The 18,676-nt window shown below is 45.5% G+C and overlaps 2 protein-coding genes across 8 annotated transcripts in view; one reads left to right on the top strand and one right to left on the bottom strand.

The window, feature by feature from the left end:
- SPTAN1 (spectrin alpha, non-erythrocytic 1) overlaps positions 1–7,842 on the top strand; it is a 61,881-nt gene extending 54,039 nt beyond the window's left edge. For 4 of the 7 annotated variants that reach the window (XM_078150019.1, XM_020965675.2, XM_078150020.1 and 1 more), the window contains 9 exons: positions 170–466; positions 1,158–1,270; positions 2,032–2,049; positions 5,124–5,178; positions 5,559–5,755; positions 6,102–6,155; positions 6,276–6,422; positions 6,533–6,680; positions 7,332–7,842. In XM_078150019.1, the coding sequence (XP_078006145.1) occupies positions 170–466; positions 1,158–1,270; positions 2,032–2,049; positions 5,124–5,178; positions 5,559–5,755; positions 6,102–6,155; positions 6,276–6,422; positions 6,533–6,680; positions 7,332–7,457 (1,155 nt within the window). In that variant the 3' untranslated portion in view covers positions 7,458–7,842. Of the gene's footprint in view, positions 1–169; positions 467–1,157; positions 1,271–2,031; positions 2,050–3,427; positions 3,491–5,123; positions 5,179–5,558; positions 5,756–6,101; positions 6,156–6,275; positions 6,423–6,532; positions 6,681–7,331 lie in introns of all 7 variants that reach the window. The other 3 variants (XM_078150021.1, XM_078150018.1, XM_020965667.2) reach the window with 2 other exon arrangements.
- The window catches only part of DYNC2I2 (dynein 2 intermediate chain 2), a 29,604-nt gene continuing 18,767 nt past the window's right edge, over positions 7,840–18,676 (bottom strand). The window contains exons 4-9 of the mRNA XM_020965676.2: positions 14,196–14,353; positions 13,354–13,463; positions 11,701–11,868; positions 10,839–11,071; positions 8,787–8,944; positions 7,840–8,294 (exon numbers count right to left, since the gene is read on the bottom strand). Coding sequence (XP_020821335.1) covers positions 8,056–8,294; positions 8,787–8,944; positions 10,839–11,071; positions 11,701–11,868; positions 13,354–13,463; positions 14,196–14,353 — 1,066 coding nt within the window. The 3' untranslated portion in view covers positions 7,840–8,055. The remainder of the gene's footprint in view (positions 8,295–8,786; positions 8,945–10,838; positions 11,072–11,700; positions 11,869–13,353; positions 13,464–14,195; positions 14,354–18,676) is intronic.

Here is an 18,676-nt window from a genome sequence, read left to right as displayed (position 1 = left end):
AGTGAAAATGAGAGGAATCAGAGAGAAGTAGGTATTAAAATGTAAAGATGACCAGTAGTAAGCAGCATGTGTTCCTGATGCCCTAAATCTTCTGTATTTTTCTAGGTTTCGTTTAAAATAAGCTTATCACCAGTGACTATCCTAAACCCAGATTTTTCTCTGCTTTCAGGTGGAAGATCTTTTCCTGACGTTTGCCAAGAAGGCTTCAGCCTTCAACAGTTGGTTTGAGAACGCTGAGGAGGACCTAACAGATCCTGTTCGCTGCAATTCTCTGGAGGAAATCAAAGCGTTGCGAGAGGCCCATGACGCCTTCCGCTCTTCGCTCAGTTCTGCCCAGGCAGACTTTAATCAGCTGGCTGAACTAGACAGACAAATCAAGAGCTTCCGGGTGGCCTCCAATCCCTATACTTGGTTCACCATGGAGGCCCTGGAAGAGACCTGGAGGAACCTACAGAAGATCATCAAAGTAAGTCTCATTCATCCCTCAGGTTTGTCGATTTTCCATCCCAAATTGCCCTTCCTGCCAGCATATCACATAATCTCAAAAGAAGACAAAGATTTCTGAGGCACTTCTTGCCTGCCTGAGAGATCTCCATCTAATATAAGGAGATTGCTTAGTCTTGGGGCATGGACCCCCTTGGCAGTCTGAAGTCTATGACCCCCCCTTCTCAGAATAATGTTTTTAAAATATAAAATAAAATACACCAATCAGTCACACTGAAATAGTTATCAAAATATGTTCTTTTAAAAATCCAATTTCACAGATCCCATGTTAAGAACTCCTCTACAGTGTCCACAAATGATTAAAAAAAAAAAATCTAGCCTTATCTTAAGGCCCCTTAGTGCAGCAGAACCAGGGAGCCCCTTCCATTCTTCTCATTATTAAAAATTTAAGAAGTCTGCTCTACTGTGCAGCTTCTATCCATTGAGCTTTTCTGTCCTCTGGTACCAGATAAAAACCAGACAGATGCTTTTCCCAGATATCAGCCCATCACGAGGTATTTGACAGTTGTCGTGTTCTCTTTAAGTCTCCTCTCCAAGCTAAACATCCCTAGTTTCCTCAGCCAGTCTTTATAGGACATGACCCCAGGGAAGCCTCTCTACTGACTTGCTTGCTTTCCTGGATGCTACATATGCATCATCCCTCTGGTTCTTAGGAGCGGGAGCTGGAGCTACAGAAGGAGCAGCGCCGGCAAGAGGAGAATGACAAGTTACGGCAGGAGTTTGCCCAGCATGCCAATGCCTTCCACCAGTGGATCCAGGAGACTAGGTGCCGTCTCCTTGTTAAACCATCACAGAGTGGCCCTGGCTGGTCGTGAGGGGCAGCTAGGGGGAGGGTGATCCTTCTCAGGCTAGAATCTCTCCAGGGATGCCTGTTCTCTCTGTTAGTTCATTACACAACAACAGAATGCCAGAGCTCTTCAGGCAAGTCTGCTTCTGAAATCGTGGTACTGTGGGTTCTTGGCAGAGTTTGTATTCTGGGGCAGTACCGCCCGTCCTCCCAAACTTCCAGCTCCGATTAGAGACCCTCACTTACAGTTTGTCATTGAAACTTGGCACCAGAAAAGCCCCAGTGGCTCCCTGTTGCCACCAGGACAAAATAGGGGCTCTAAGTTGGCAGTCTCGCTGCAGCTGTTCCCCACGCACTCTTGTCAAACTGGCCTCTCTGCCATGGTGCTCACATGACGGAGGCAGCTGTCACACAGTAGGTGCTTGTGAAAGGAGCAGAAAGGAACTGCAGACACAGATCTGTTTTTCTAAGAGTTTGGGTAAGGAAACCCAAACCATTTTTCATACTATTTCCCCAAAAGGATCAATTGCACATCCAGGAATTAGGAGCAGAAAGGTTTTCTCTTTATTGTGCCTTGTATATGTAGTAGTTGCTCAATGCCTACCTGTTGATGAACTAGTGGAAGTGTGCAAGGTGTAGACATTATACTAACGTCTTTTTGTTTTTCTTCCTTTTTCTCCCTTTTCAATGATCGCTTCTCCTGACGCCACCTCCTGCTTCTCGGATCCGTGTCTCCACAGAACGTATCTCCTCGATGGGTTAATATCACCTTTCTATTCTCCCCAGGCTTGTATTGTGGCCTTGGCGTACTGTGTGCTTGTTTCCCTCCCCCCACCTCCCTCCACTCCTTTACCCAGTGGCTTGGCTTCAAGTGTTTCTATGATGGGCGGGTTGTGCCATTCTTAAGATACTGTGCCGGGTACCATTCCTCCCCAAAAGGGAGTGCCCCCCACCCCAACCCTAATGTCCAGCCTGGATTAATTATAAAAAGTATGCCTGTTCCCTTCAGGACCTAAAGCCTGGGGAGGAGAGCCATTTCTCTGGGTTTTTTTTTTTTAAACAAAGGAGATACTCTCTTTTGGCAAAAGCAGCATGATGAAGGAACAAGGCATTGATTAGAGTCTGAGTTTTTAACTATTGCTTCTCCATTAACATAGTATATCATGTCTGTGTATCTATTCTCCCATCTTCCCAGTGGAAAATAGTTTTCATTAAAGTACTTTGTAGCAAAGCCAGGTGGAAAATTTGAAAAGTGGGAAAGCTTAAAATAGTTTAGAGAAACATCAGTTGTTTTCAGTTTTGATATTATTTGTGCGAATTACTTGAAATTGGATGAACTGTAATAGCTCATTTTAGACTCAGGGCTATCTTATCAGGTCTCTAAAAGAAAAATACGCTCTTTGAACCATTAAGGAGACATAATGGGTCTTGTGAGGATACTGTCTTGCCCTGGGAAAGACATTTTTGAAAACTGAGTTTTGAGTACAATATTTTCTTTTTTTAAATTGGTAGTTGAGAAAAGGATGTAAAATTCAAAGAACTTTGTGAAAGAAAATGGAAGAACCAGTATAAGATAAGAACCCCAACTCATTGGATCCACTTAAGTTAGATCACACCTTAGTACCACCACTTCTTGGTTTAAAGAATTGGCTGGTGGAACCATTGTGATCTTATGAACACGGGCTTGGGGGAGAAGGTCAGAACCAGGATGCAGTCATTACTGGGAAAGTGGAAAGGGGGTTTTTAGTGAGAGGTCAGCACCAAAGAAACTAACTTGAGACCTCTGGAACAGTTGGCCACCTGGCTCTCCTTCCCAGACTCTCACCCTCTAAGCCCTTGCGTCTGTATCTGCCAATCGTGTCTGAGTGAAGTAAAATGCTCCATTTTCCTCTTCGGTCCCAAAAAGTCCTTGTCCCTTTCCACTGTAGTCCTCTTGAGTTAAAAAGCGCCTGCCTGTGGTCCCTCGTGGGTAGAGGTTCTAGTCCACCACTGGACGCCTGCCTTGGCTTTGATGTTACTGTTCTCTGTGCATTGCCAGCTCGGACCTTGTAGTGTATTTCTGTGTGTGTATGCTCTTGCCTCTTTCCCTTCTTCCTCCTTTGGTGTGTATTCATTTGGTTTCTTTTCTTTGAATAGCATAGCATATCGTCGGGTCATTCGTGTCTATCAGTATGAAGTTGGGGATGATCTGTCTGGAAGGTTTTTCTCCTCTTATTTTCTCTTCTTACCTCACTGTGGTTTTCCCAATGCACTCTTGACTTCCTGGGCGGCTCTGCTTCCTCACTAACTCACTGCCTGTGGCCGCTTGGGAAGGAGGGACCTCTGTCCTTTCCCCCGCACCAGTGCCTGGACTCCCACCCTGCCCTGCCACCCCACCCGAGGTCCTGGTGTGTGTTTTTCCCATGGGAATAGAGCATAGCTAGATCTGACCTGCTGTTATAGAAGAAAGCTTTATTGATTTCTATTGCTAGAGCAATTTTCTCAGTTTCAAGGGGCAACAGAGTATCATCAGGACTAGAGAAAAATCCTGGGAGTCCTGCCTCTGGCAGGCCCGTAACTGCTAGTAGAGGGAGTTTTGTTTTGTTATGTTATTGTTTTTTTTGTTTTGTTTTTACCAGAAATTCTCAATCCCAATGAAATCACATTCTCTAACCCTCAGGTATATGGAAAGGTAGTTTCTGAGGGAAAAGGTGATAGGTGGCACATAAACCTAAATTTCTTCCATCAAAAACAGGGTGTTAACCTTGTCCTGGCACGGTAATAACCACAACTTGTTCTTTGTTCACTAAGTTGCCTGCTGTGAAACCTCACACTGACACTTTAAGAGACCAGAGCACATCATTACTGTTCATGTGCAGCCTTTGCACATGAGCATCAAAACCTTGTGCTGCAGATACATGACCTGGGATCTGGAACAGGAATCTAGGAGACCAGCCAGTGTTGTTTTCCTCATTGGGCCAAACTGTCAGGGCTTTACAAAAACTTTTAAAAATAACAAATGCCAACAGCCTTAGCAGCAAGCAGAAAAGATTATTCGGTTTACTAGTGAAGTCTCTAAGATATTGATCTCATTTTCAGTGTTGCCTATATCCGTGCCCTTTGGTATCGGCACCGTAGTTCCTCCTCCCATAGTGAACAGATTACAAAAAGGCCCTGAGATTGAGCCCCTGGCAGCCACACCTCAAGGAAACAGTTTGGCTTCTAACCTCCTCTCTCATCTTGGCCATATATGTTGTCCTTTCACAAGCTGCCTACTGTTGTAGTATGTAGAGCACGGTTGTTGGAGCTGCACTGTGTTTCTAATCTTACAAGATGGGGAGAGAGGTGAGCACTTCGAATTGAGCACAGCACATCTCTCACTCTTTCCTTGGGCGTCATGGGGCTTGAAACGTACTCCCAAGTCCTTAAGAAGGTCACTAAAATGACTGCCTAAAGTAACTGCTCTTCATTTAAAACACTGGGACCGGAAAAACATGGGGAAATGTGACTTTGGTGTAATATAGTGAGGCAGGTGTAGTTTTTAGAAGTACAGTAAATGGGTAGAATACTGGGCTAAGGAGGTAGGAGGCTTCAGTCTGTTCCGGTCTCCATTCTCAAACTTGCGTAACCCCTGTTGAGTCTCAGTTTCCTAATCTATAAAATGGAGATAGACTTGCCTAAGCTACCTCATGAGGCATTTGTGAAGAGATGTTAATGAAAGTTGTGTTTTGTGCTCCATGAAGAAAGGGACTTACATGAAATGCAATTATTTCATTCCTGAAAGGATGGGGTTAATTTCAAGCCCCCAACCCGTTGTTCTTTCCCAAAATGTTTATCATGCTTCTTTGTTTAGGTCCTGTATGGTAGAAGAATCTGGGACCCTGGAATCCCAGCTGGAAGCCACTAAAGTAAGTGTGCCAGACATGGCTCCTGTTCTCTGCAGTCTCTCTGAAGTCGCTTGCTATAGTGACTCTGTCTCCCTGCTCTCTCTGCTCCCTAGGAGTAAAACAAGCACCTCCTCCCCCATGAGGTTATGGCATTCTCCTCCTTAGTTTTAGTTAGATGACAGTTTGGCACAAGGCATTTAACACCCAGGGGCTGCCAAGGCTGCCAGGGGGCCCTGCTCTTTTGAGAACCAGGGGTTCTTTTCTTCTTCCTCATGGCATCACAGATAGGCCTCTTGTCTCAGTAAAAATAAAAATCCTGCATCCAACAGCCTTTTATTCTCAAGAAGTGGAAAAAACATATGGGAATAGCCATCCTTACCACCAACTCTTCCCACTCACAGCGTAAACACCAGGAGATCCGGGCCATGAGGAGTCAGCTGAAGAAGATCGAGGACCTAGGGGCAGCCATGGAGGAAGCCCTTATCCTGGACAACAAATACACTGAGCATAGCACTGTAGGGCTGGCCCAACAGTGGGATCAATTGGACCAACTTGGGATGCGAATGCAGCACAACCTGGAGCAGCAGATCCAGGCCAGGTATGCCTCTACTGCATCTTTACCAGATGTTAGGCTGCTTTATGGTGAGATGAGAAGAAATTCCTTCATTACTTCTCATGAAAACTTAGGGTGGGTCTTAGAGAGTCTAGATAAAAGGAGGATAATAATCTTGGTATCAGCAGGAAAAGTAGTGAAAATATAACAACCACTTAAATAGCTATTCATCTGATTTTTGGGGTTCTCTAGGAACTCAAGGGTTTAGAAGGGACAAGAGGACCATATTTTCATTGGCACACAAAAAAAAATGATCACCCAGTTGCTGGTGCTTAACCATACAAGTGCCCGGGCTAAGTGGACAAGTCCCTAACTGTGCTTTTGTTAACAGGAATACAACTGGTGTGACTGAAGAGGCCCTGAAGGAATTCAGCATGATGTTTAAGTGAGTACTGCCACAATTCCCCAGGGAGGTTTCTAAAGGGAGGTGTGTCACTTTGGGCTTCATGCTCCTCGACACAATTCTGCCAACTCTGAGCTAATTCCCTGGCTCTCTGCATTCCAGGCATTTTGACAAGGATAAATCTGGCCGACTCAATCACCAAGAGTTTAAATCTTGCCTGCGTTCTCTGGGCTATGACCTGCCTATGGTGGAAGAAGGAGAACCAGACCCTGAGTTTGAAGCTATCCTTGACACTGTGGATCCAAACAGGTACAATTCCAGAACGGATCGTGCAGGGTGATGCCCACGCTAAAACACGTCCACAGTCTCTAGGATGGACGCTTTATCGTTTTGCTCATTTCCCTTTGTACCTTTCCCAGAGATGGCCACGTATCACTGCAAGAATACATGGCTTTTATGATCAGCCGAGAGACTGAAAACGTCAAATCCAGCGAGGAGATTGAGAGTGCTTTCCGTGCCCTCAGTTCTGAGGGAAAACCCTATGTGACCAAGGAAGAATTGTACCAGGTATGCGTGATATGCATGGCTCTGATCCACCAGGTGACGTGACTGTTGGGTGTTTTTGTCTCAGGAAGAGAGTGGAAGCTTCCATCACTGGGTTTTCTGATGAATCACAGAGGCCAGGGTAGAGAATTAGAGCATTACCAGTGACAGGAATCTCACAAGCAGCCCCATTCCACGTCTGTTATATATACTCTTTCCTGTAAGCTGCAGACTGAACACCCCTTATCAGGTCTAAAAACAGGCTATACCAATACCTTATATGTCTAGCACTTGTATTTTTAAAGCACTTCTGACAACGTCCTTAAGGTATAAGAGAATGTCCCCATTTCAAGTACTGGTGACTTTACCATAAAGCCAGTTGGTCGGTGGTAGAACCTGGACTAAAAGCTTGGGAGGCCCTGATTTGCTCACTGATGCTCTAATCAGCTCTGTGCAAGGATTACGGTCTCCCCTTGACTAAGGACACAGTCTGCAGACTGTCTTTCCTTTGTGTCGTCGTTCTTCTGTGTAATGAGGAACCGATTGCTGGGGCTCCCAAGAGATTCTGCCCTGCGTAACCAGAGTCAGTATTGGGAAGAGACAGAAGTTGAGCTTCCTTGGACTCGGGGTGAGGCGGTGCTATCCCTTAATCTCTCTTTTCTTTTTCCCTTTCAGAATCTGACAAGGGAGCAAGCAGACTACTGCATCTCACACATGAAGCCCTATGTTGATGGCAAGGGCCGTGAACTCCCCTCTGCTTTTGACTATGTAGAATTTACCCGTTCTCTCTTTGTGAATTGATTCACAACCCCGAGTGTTAGCCACAGCCAAACACTGCTCGTCTTGCTGCCTCACTGCATGTCTGTCCATCTTTGTGCTCTTAAAGGAAAAAAAATTCACAGTGTTACTTCCAAATGTAACCTTAAAACTGCTTAGCTTGGGGATATTAGAGAAAACGGTGCTGCAATAAAATGTTCAGAGTCCAGCTGAAATGGCTGGATCAGTGTCAGGAGATGTATGTGTAAAATTAGGGGATTCCACCCTGTCTCCTACATGTCCTAAAACCAGCTTGCCCCAACCAGACCTGGAGGGGAAAAATTCTATCAAGCTGGCTTCACTTCATTCCTGTTTCCTCCCAATTTTCTGTATGCAAAAGATAAATAAATGACTCGCTCCCAAAAAAAAAGCTTTTTCCTTTTTTAATCATTAGCAAATGTTTCAATCTTTGTGTGTGTTACATCTGAGGAACACCCAGAGACTCTAGTATCTGCTCACAGAAGCAGAACTCTCCAGGCCTTGAATGGCATTCCTTGTGCCGTGGGCAAGCAGTTTAAAGGCCCTGTACTGCTTGTTTCTGCTCGGGATCCCCGCCACGTTGCAAAAGGGAAGCACAGTGTCCTCAGCTGGCCACCTCAGTTGCCAATTGGTCCAAGTCCTCGGTTTCCCGGGGTGCTTGTTCTGTGAACTCTGTGCTCAGCTGCCATATCTTCACGACACCTTTGGCATCCCCAGCAGCCAGGAGATTAGTCTGTTGAAGATTGAATTCCAGACAGTATACTGGGCTTTCATCTGGGGTTTGCTTGATAGAAACTGTGGGCTTCTGGGAGCTCTTTCTGAGATCAAACAGCTGTATGTCTCCTTTAAGAAAAAGGTGAGAAAAAAAATTTTTTTTAATTTTAAAAAAAGAAAAAGGTGAGAATATAAAACTTTGAGGTTAGGAACTATCTCACTTGGCTTTAAAGATGAGTCCGTTCTGAGTCAAAAGGGTAAGAAGTAATTTTCCTCTTTGTACCCTACTATCTCAAGCCAGGCTTCCAGAAACACAGACCCAGAATTAAAATCGCTACAGCTTTGACAGTCTCATCCCATATTCCAATAAAGAAATGAGAACTTCAACCACCAGTCCTGGAGTCAGGAGGACCTGAGTTCAGATCTGGCCTCAGACACCCACTAGCTGTGTGACTTTGGGCAAGTCACTTGACCCCAAATCCCTTACCAAAAAAAAAGAAATGAGAACTAAATTGTCTAGAAGTAACCTGCCCTCTTTCTCTGGGTGATTTAAAAGAGGAATGGGAGAAAGAGTTTATCCTAAACAATTAGGCTTCCTAAAACAAAGGAAAGCCTTCTTACCTTCCCCAGAGGCAGCAGCAAAGACCAAGGGACGGACAGGAGACCAGCGCACGCTGAACAAGTACTTGTGGGATAGTTGGAGAGATGTCAAGGGCTGGGCTTGCAGCATGGAATAGAGGTGGATGTGGCCATCTGTCCCAGCACTCAGAAACAAGTTCCTAGGGGAAAGCAAGAGAGAAAGTCAGTCTACTCAGTAGGCCTTTTGTCACTATACATACCCAAAAACCTGAGCTTCTGTGCTAAAAGGCAGCAAAAATGTTAAACAACCCCGGTGTGCTAGGCCCCTATTTTCTCTCCCAACATTTCCCAGTGTACAAAGGATTCCAAGACACCTTGCAAAGATAAATAACAATAAGCAGTATATGCTATATTAATATTCAATATAAATGCTATTGAGTAGAACCCGAAGTGAGTACCATGGAAATTCAGGAAGCTAAGAGCCACGGTGGGCAGCTAGGTAGCACAATGGATAGAGCACCTGGCCTGCAGTCAGAAAGACTCATGTTCCTGGGTTCCAGTCTAGCCTCAGGACACTTCTTAGCCATATGACCCTGGGCAAGTCACTTAACATTGTTTGCTTCAGTTTCCTCATCTGAAAAGTGAGCTGGAGAAGGAAATGGCAAACCACTCCAGTATCTCTGCTAAGAAAACCTCAACTGGGGTCGCAGACACGACTGAAAAAATGACTGAACTAGTAAGGAGCCACAATAGTAGGTATGAGCATAGAAGTGGGACTCGTCCTGAGCCCTGATGAGTGTGTAATATGCGAATAAAGAGGGGGGAAACGTGATGTGAGCAAAGACATGGAAGCGAAAGGTAAGGCATGCTCAAGTAGACTTTGGGTTCGTATAAGGTGAACACAGACGAGATTTTAGAGGGCCTTAAATTAAAACTGAGTGGGTCACAGAATCACATTATTGAGTCCATCTAAGGATAAGTGACTGACCCAAGCTGTTCAGTCATTCAGTCATGCACAGCTGGCCCAAAGTGCGCCAGCAAATGTGTCTGAGCTGGACCCTCAGCCAGATCTCCACCCCAAGCCCAGGGCTCTGCACCACACTCTACATCCCCCTAATCTTTAGAAACATTATTCTGTCTGAACCTGTACACACAAACGCTGTGAGGGGTTCATCTCCCTGTCTCTGACTCTCACCATATTCTTGCATCTAAGATCCATGATGGCATTTGTTCAGTCTTACAAGGTGATCTATTTTTGCTTGCTGATTCTCATAGAAAATTACTGAGCTCTGTTATTTCAGTGTCCTAAGACAACTCAAGTTAAGGAGAGTATCAGCAGCTCAGTTTACTGTTATGTTTATATTGGGCTAAGAATAAAAACATCAGTGTAGAAATTGATAAATCTAATCGGTAGACATTACTACACCCTCCACACAACACACAAATACACATACATTATCCATGTGTCATGTATTGAAGTATAACTATGCCATACAAATCACGTAGTTTCCCTTTGCGCTGGAATGATCAGCTTAAATCTTTTTGCCTAAGACCTACAAGCCATTTCCTTAGCAAAAAATAAAATAAAATGTACCTTTAAAAAAAAAAGATTATTCTGCTCATCCACACAGAAGGGAGTAGGGAATCTGAATCATTAAAGGATATATAGCCTTTCTTAGGAAGGGAAAGAGGAATTAATCTACTAACCACATTGAACAAAAAGGAGTGACTTCCCGACGGGCCCTTTGAACAAGCATTCTTAACTTTTTTTGGGTCCTTGGACCCTTCTTTTGGCAGTCATGAAGCCTGTGAATCCTTTCTCAGAATAAAATAAAATACATAGGATTACAAAGAAAACCAATTATACTGAAGTTCAGTTATTGAAATATGAAAAAAAAGTTCCTGGTCCTCAAGGTTAAGAACCCCTGCTCTAACCCAGGGCTTCTTAAACTTTTTCCACTTGAGAGCCCTTTAGCATTTCTTAAACTGTGGGTCACAACCTACAGTTTAAGATGAGTCTAAACAATTACTGTCTTGCAGACTAAAGGGAGAAACTACATACTCACCTGGCTCTAAGGAACACCTGGACCTTACCTGTGGAAGGGTGAGCAGCTCACAGAGTAGATGGGGCCACCATGAGGGGAGAAGGTAAATTGGGCAGGCGCTCGGAGTGGCAGAGAGCTTGGCATTCGGGTAAGGGCTGCCACTTCCACTGCCATTGAACATTTGAGTGGGAAGCCACCTTCGGTGCCCAGGATAAACAAGCTGGGGTCAAAGCTGGAGAAGGCTAGGGCTGTGACCCCTACCTCTGTTTCACCCCGGGTAGGCTACAGGAAGACATCAATAGGACAGTCAGCCCCAAATTGCTCTGGCCAGCAGCAACAAGTACTACCTGTCTCCCCGTGTGAAGACATCAGAAAGCCACGGGGACACCAGAGATCATTGAAGGCAGCCCCTTGCTTTGGGAGGATCTGGTTACAGTTTTTACAGTTAGTATAAACCAGGGACCACAACTTCCTGATTATCAAGTTCAGTGTTCCCTCCACTAGGCCATGTTTTAGACATGGCTTTGGAAGACAGACCTGGGACTAGATCTCCAGCTTCCTTCCTTGTTGCTCAGAATCCTTCCTGCAGCCCAACCCTGTTTTCCAGGGAGTCACCAGCCAGGTTAGGCCTCTGTGGGTTCAGACATGGGCAGGAGCCTATCTCTTCAGCCTCCACCCTCCTTTTCCTGCACTTGGTATTATCTGCCACTTCTCCAGTACTGGTGGAGGCATTTCCCATATTAGACTCCCCACCCCCTTAGTGTTTAGGCAAGCCGGAGAAGGTCACAGACACTGCCAGTTCTGATTGGGTCTTATATTTCATAGAGAGAAACTTCACACTAGGTCCAGGAGGATGTCCTTGGTCCCTTTCTTCATGCCCGGCCCCTCCCTATCAGCACTGGCCCGCTCACCTTCTTCAGTTTTGTGTTTCGGGGGATCTGCTGGACAACTAGAGCAAAGCCCTCTGTCAGCTGCAGCTGTCCTGAACCAGCTGCCTGCCACAGCAACACCTTGCCATCTGTGGAGACACTCAACAGCTGGAAGCGGTGGCTGTGCCGGGGCTCGGGCAACCAGGCAACCTGCGTAGACCACAAGAGAAGGAAGAAACACAGCTGGAGATGGAGATGGCAGAATGGGCAGAGGCCCAAACAAGGAGCAGGGAATGGAAAGAGGCCACCCCAGTGGCATATAGGATCCTTGACTGAGGCCGTAGCTAACATCCTTTCCCCCGCCTCCCAAGGGTTTGGTCCCCTTCTTTTTTTCCACTGTGCTAATGCAAAAATGAGGAAGAACCAGGGAGCTAAAGATCCATAGTGGCATAGAGAGTCTGGCATTAGCACTGGGTGAAGGGGTTCTTAAGAGCTCTCAAGTCTAACTTCTCTGCCCTCGATGCCTAGGGGATGGCACCCGCCAGGACACAGCCGGGTTTCTGCGATCTCCTGAGGCAACCAGAGTTGAGGTTTGTGAACAAGGACACATGCTCACTGAACCATACTCCCCTCTGATCTATGTCCCCTTCCTTCATGAGAACAAAAATCACGAAATTAGAAGGGCTCATCTGGCCTAACCCAAACCTCAAACAGAAATCTCTAACATCTCTAAGCTTCTGTGTGAAGACTTGCAGGGATGGGAGAACCCAGTACTTCCTTAAGTAGTTCATTGAGCACTGGAGCAGTTCTAATTATTAGGATGGTTTTCCTGCTTTCCTGTAACTTCCACCCAGTGTCCCCCTGGTTCTGCCCTCTAGGCCTTCAGTGTGACCTTGACATCCTTCCCTGGGCATAAGTAAGAAAGGTCACAAAACTCCATTCCACCCAGCAGATTATATGCTACTGATCTCTGCCTGTTAACTGCTCTAATGCCTCATCCACAACACGGGAGAGGGCAGAATGGGCCATAGAGGACCACTCACCAAGTCCATGCCAGGCTTCAGCCTGGACCCCTCAGATCCCCACACGATGGAGTGCCCTATGATGGGCTATGCGGGGCTCTTTCTCCGAGGAGTTTTCTCATAACAGCCCCAGAGCCCAGGGCAGGCAAACGGTGGCAGCTTTGAGACTACTCCATGCTGGGGATTTTATGCCAGCCAGAAGCCAGGACAACAGGAGGCAGCTCAATGACACTTGTGTCTAGACATTTCTAGTATAGGAAGCTGGGCCAGAGGGTGGTGACTAGGAAGCATCTGCAAGGAGGTGGAGACAGTTATGACAATGAAGAGTGATGAGATCACCTACCTAGTTATTAGTTAATGTCTACTTGTTTCCCAGTGATTTCATTCCTAGGAGGACGGGCTTTCACATTTTGTTGGGTTAAGTGTGAGCCCATGGACCACTTTACTAACGAGGAGGTCAGGGAGATGCCACTTGCTCATTTGTACCACCTGTCTGCTCCCAGCCTGTTTCCCGGGGAATACATGTAAGACACATGTATATACTACACATGAGACACTTGAAGAGGAATCAGGGAGGAGCCAAGGCCCATCAGCTGCTGCTTCTGTTTCTTTAAAGGGAGCCTCTATGCCCAGACATAACTCCGTGTGTCTCCTGCAGCTGAGCTGTGCTGACCTGATAGACAGGATCTGTGTGAGTGTCATCCGTCATTCCTGTTCTCCACAGCAAGGAGTCCTCAGGCCGGCTCATGTCCCAAACGAGCACCTCCCCACTATAGAGGCCACCTGAGGGAAAAGGAGTGGGAATTTTGGCAAGACTACCCCACACTCAAACCCCCTCAATTTCCTTTCCCTTCTAAGCCCCTTCCCCCATGCCACATTCTAAAACACACATAGAAGATGCACATGAAAACCACCCCGCTTCCTGTGCGTAGTTCCACTGCTACCTTTTGTGGTCCACATAGTCTTTATTATTTTTTTTTTTAGGCAGTTGGGGTGAAGTGGACCCACCTTAAGTCTTAAGAGTGCTTCCTCTTTCTACTGTGGCCTTCTCTGGCATCAGGCACATTTTAGCTTCCCTGATGAGCAGCCTTGCTGCAGACTGGCCCAGGGCTGGAATGCCCATTAAACGCCCTCTGCTCACCTTCGCCTCTCATAATGCTTAGATTCTTTCAAGGCTTAGTTCAGGGGCCACCCTCTCCAAATCAGCTTGTATTTCATTATCTGTAGGTAAGTTCCTTGAGGACAAGACCATTTTTATTGTTCCTTGTCTTTATACCCTGAGCACAAACTGCCTTGCATGGCACAGGCATCTGATAGTTATTGAATTAAACTAAATCCTCCATAACACCTAGCATGATGTCATGACCACAGTAATTCATCCATTTTCCCCACAGGCCCTTCTGTCTGTCCATTTTGGGGAGGAAGGGATAAGGACTTGGGAAGGTGGGAGCCAGACTGGAAAAGAACAAGGTGTTGGTCAGTAGGATAAGCAAGAAAAGCTAGAGTGGGGCTCACCTGCAACGTGAGAGGGCTGAGTTGGATGGAACGCCAAGCACATGACCGAGCTGGGCACCTCTACCACAGCAGAAGGTTGCCTGGGGTTCAGCCCCCGACGATCCAGATTCCAGGTGCACACAAAAGACTTCTCAGTGCTCCAGTCACCATCATCTAAACTGATGGGGGAGGAAGAGGCAGAGGAATGGTGTTTCCTAGCACTTGTTCTCATTTGCTTATTAGAGGTTTCATATCAACTCCAGAGACTTGAGAAAGGACCTTTATCTTACACCAGACACACATACCCTGGACAGGATTTTGAGCCTCAGTTTTCCCCACTCCTAGAAAGCAAAACTGGCTGGTCAGGACTATGTCCTCCCATTAAACAAATAATTTCAATATGTTAAAATTTTAGGACGTCAGGAGACAAAAGTCACTCAAAACATGCCATGGGGGGGTAAATTCTATTGTGAACACTACTGCAATAAGCCAAGAACTGCTTTTGACCTTTAATTTATTTTCATTGGTTTGAGATCCCTACACTGTCCCTATCCCAGCGAAATGGTGCATAGGCATGCACACGCACCTGTCCTGCCTCCGTCTATCACACACCAATAAGCCGCTCCAAGTCACAGATCGGGCTCCACTAACGGACAGACACAACACCCTCTGGTCACGAGGAAACAGCCCAGGGAGAACAAACGAAAAGCAGAGCAGTCAGGACAGACAGTGACCAGTCCGCCCAGCGTACACAAGGGAGCATCATGGCAAAAATCAAGCCTCCTGATTCCCAGGACAGTATTCCTTCAAAGACCCTCTACTCACTTGCTTCCTTTGAAGAAGAATACCTCTAAAGTCAGTGGCTGGGACTTGTGGGCTCAATCACGAATGGGGCAAAGTAGGGGGGGGACAAAGAACCTAATTTGGCTTCTGGTTCCAGGGTAATGATGCCATGTCCCTTGTCCTTATCCCTTATTCCTCGTCCACCTCTCCAGAATCCCTTGGGAGGACAATGAGTTGATAGGGAACTGAGGTAAGAATCTTTCCTGGATTATAAATTCACTTCCTCAGCAGTAGTAGGTTAACCCTGGGTAGCTCTGAATCTGATCAAATCAAATCAAATGTCTCCCTAATCTCCCCTATTTCTGTAAATTTAAATCAAACTTTAAAGAGATATGAGAGGACACACCCAACCTGGTGAGAGGTGAGAGGTCTAGAGGAATTACCCACTCATGTTTTTGGACTTTTTCAAGGTATTGATCAGTTATGCTGATTTTTTCCTTTTTTCTTTCTTTATCTTTAAAAAATATTATTTGTTATATGTGATGGCTCTCTGGGAGAGGGTGAGGGATATTGGGGAGAACTATGATGATGTAAAAAATAAGACACATTAATAAAAAAAAAAAGGCTAAGACTTAGCTTGAAAATTTTTTTAGAGAAGCCCTCCAAGTAGCAGAAACATAATCTGACCTAAGCTGTACAAATAAAAAAGCCCAAGGAGGAAGGTGTGAGAGCTACAGCTTCACCTGAGCTAAGAATCTTTGAAACTTCAGAGGAATTGTGAGCCCAGAACGTGGGTTCAAAAGCCACCTCTGATACTTATGAGCTGTGGGCAAGTTACTTAAACTCTCTGATCCTCAATTTTTAACCTGTAAAATGGGAATAATAATAATATCTTCAATATCTCTTAAGGTAGTTTTGAGATAATGTCTATAAAGTATATAAAGGTATTTAGCAAACTTTAAAGAGCTATATAAATATCAATTGTTTATTATTATATTTTTTATAATTATTATAATATATTTTATTATATTTTTAGGGCTTATAGTGATAAATAATAGGATATAACCCTAATCCATTAAAATGAACAGTGTTTTTAATAGAGCTCTCCACAGCTATTGTTCAAAATCTCCAAGCTACATGCAATAAACAGCTTTCAAAATATAGAGACCTACAGGGGCAGCTAGGTGGCACAGTGGATAGAGCACCAGCCCTGAAGTCAGGAGGACCCAAGTTCAAATCTGGCCTCAGACCAAACACTTCATACTTACTAGCTGTGTGACCCTAGTCAAGTCACTTAAGCCCAATTGCCTAAAAATAAAAAAAGAGAGAGAGAGAGACCTAGCAGAGGAGATCAATGTTATGCTGGAACAGGATGAGGTAGGTACATGTCATCTTGTCCTGCCTGTTTTTGAAGTTGTGCCAAGGATGCTTTCAGCAAACCTACAGAGGATGAGCTAAACGGTCTCAACAATAGAAAAACAGCTACTTTTATTACCTGTTCTTAAATATTAAAGAATACTAGCAGGATGGCAGCTTGTCCCAGGACCATTTCTATCTGGACCCCACTGAAGATGAAGTAGAAATAATTATAATAATAACAGCAGCAGCAACAACAGTAACAATGACCCACTAGGTTCTGGGGGCCAGGAGGAACCTTGCTCTGAGTAAACAAGTTATACCTGGTGGCCTGACCCCACCCCCTCTCCAATACTCTCTCCTGCCCCTGACATCTGATGGGCCTAGTACAGCCTTGCAAACGGACGAGTTAAAAGGATCACGTGTATTCAAGCTGAAAGTAACACATACTGGTCAACCTTTTTATCAGTGGTTTAAATGAAGACACAGATGGCATGCTTATCATTACATTTGTGATACACAAAATGATAAAGATGGCCAACAGGGTAGCTGACAGAACTGGGATCCAAAAAAAATCTCAGCAGCCTAGGAAGATGGAGTGAATGTAATCAAGGGGATAAATACTCTGTCTTGCACTTGGGTTCAAAAAATCAGCTCTCTGGGTACAAAACGGATGAGATGTGGCAAGACAGCGGGTCACACGAAAATGTTTGTGGCTGTAGCTGGCTCTATCTAAGCCCAATACGTGTGATGCAGCAGCCACGTGACCTGCCTGAACTTTGGGGCAGTGTCCTCCATGAGGGAGGCTACAGTCCCATTGTGTTTCACCTGGGGCAGAACCCCTCGGGAAGACTGTTTCAAGCCTGAGTGCCACATTTTAGGAAGACCAAAGACAGGCCAAAACAAGTCCAGAGAGAAGAGTGAACAGAATGCTGAGGAAACTCAAAAGCATGCCATATGAGGATTAAGGAAAGGGCCTAAGAAATCTTTAGCCTGGAGAAGAGACGATTAGAGAAGATAGGATGGGCACACCCAAGTGTTTGGAGGCCTGTCAAGAAGAAAAGACTTACTCTGCTTGGCCCCTAATGGGGAGAACTTAACACTGCTGGATTTCATACAATAGAAGGGAGAATTTTCAAACAGTTAGGGCTGTCCAAAAATGGAATGGACTACCTTATAAAACGGTAAATTCTTCACCAATGGAGGTGTTCACCGAAATCTGGTCTCTGATCCCACCAGCAGATGGGCTGGCGCCAAAAGTTCCCAACAATCTTTTTACTACTGAATTCAGCGGTTGTATTCAGACCTCATTTGACTCGACCTCTCTCTACAGACCATCCCCTTCCCCAGACATTCTCTCCTCCCGCAACTTCCACACCGCCGTTCTCTCCTGGTAACCTTCCTACAAGTCTGACGGCCTCTTCGGGAGCTCTGCCCACCAAGTATGGGCAGCCCCCAAGGTTCTTCTCGGGGCCTTCCTCTCACTATGTGCTCTGCTCTGGTGAGCTCATCGACTCCCATGGGTTCAATTATTGTGTCTATGCAGATGAATCCCAAAACTATATGTCCTGCTTCCAATTCTTTCCTGACTCCAGTTCTTTATTATCAACCGTACCTCCACTTGGACATCCTACTGTTGTTCAGTCGTCTCAGTCATGCCCAACTCTTCGTGACCCCATTTGGGGCTCTCTTGACAAAGATCCTGGAGTGGTTTGTCATTTCCTTCTCCAGCTCATTTTACAGATGAGGGCACTGAGGCAAATAGAGTTAAGTGATTTGCCCAGGGTCACGTAAATAGTAAGTGTCTGAGGCCAGATTTGAACTCAGGAAGATGAGTCTTCCTGCCTTCAGGCCCGGCACTCTGTGCACTGTGCCACCTAGCTGCCCCTGGATGTCCTAGATGCATCTTAAACTCAACATGTCCAAAACAGAACTCACTATCCAAACTTCTCCAGTTCTGTCGATGAGATCACTGGCTTCCTAGTCTCTCAGGTTTCCAGCCTCACAGTCAGCTCTGACTCTTCTCTCTCTAGCCAGTTTCCAAGTTTTGCCCAGCTTACCTCCCTGATGCCAGGGTACTGATGATGTTGCTACCCACCAGCTGACACAGAGGAGATGGGCTCAGAGTATGGAACAAAACATACATTTTTGGACATAGTCAATGCAGGAAGCTGTTTTGTTAGACTCTGCACATTTGTTACAAGGGCTTAGTTTTTCTATTTTCTTTTGTTTTCAATGGGGGGAAGGGGAGAAAATAGATTTTTGTGCATTGAAAATAATAAAATAAGATCCAGAGTCCAGGAAGATAAAGTAACTTATCCAAGATCATAAAGCAGATCAGGGGCAGAGCTAAGGCTAGACCC

The sequence above is a fragment of the Phascolarctos cinereus genome, unplaced genomic scaffold, assembly GCF_003287225.1.
Source record: "Phascolarctos cinereus isolate Bilbo 61053 unplaced genomic scaffold, phaCin_HiC Scaffold_2;HRSCAF=192, whole genome shotgun sequence".
NCBI lineage: Eukaryota > Metazoa > Chordata > Mammalia > Diprotodontia > Phascolarctidae > Phascolarctos > Phascolarctos cinereus.
Note: the sequence above shows the minus strand (reverse complement) of the source record. Positions and strands in the feature narration are given on the sequence as shown.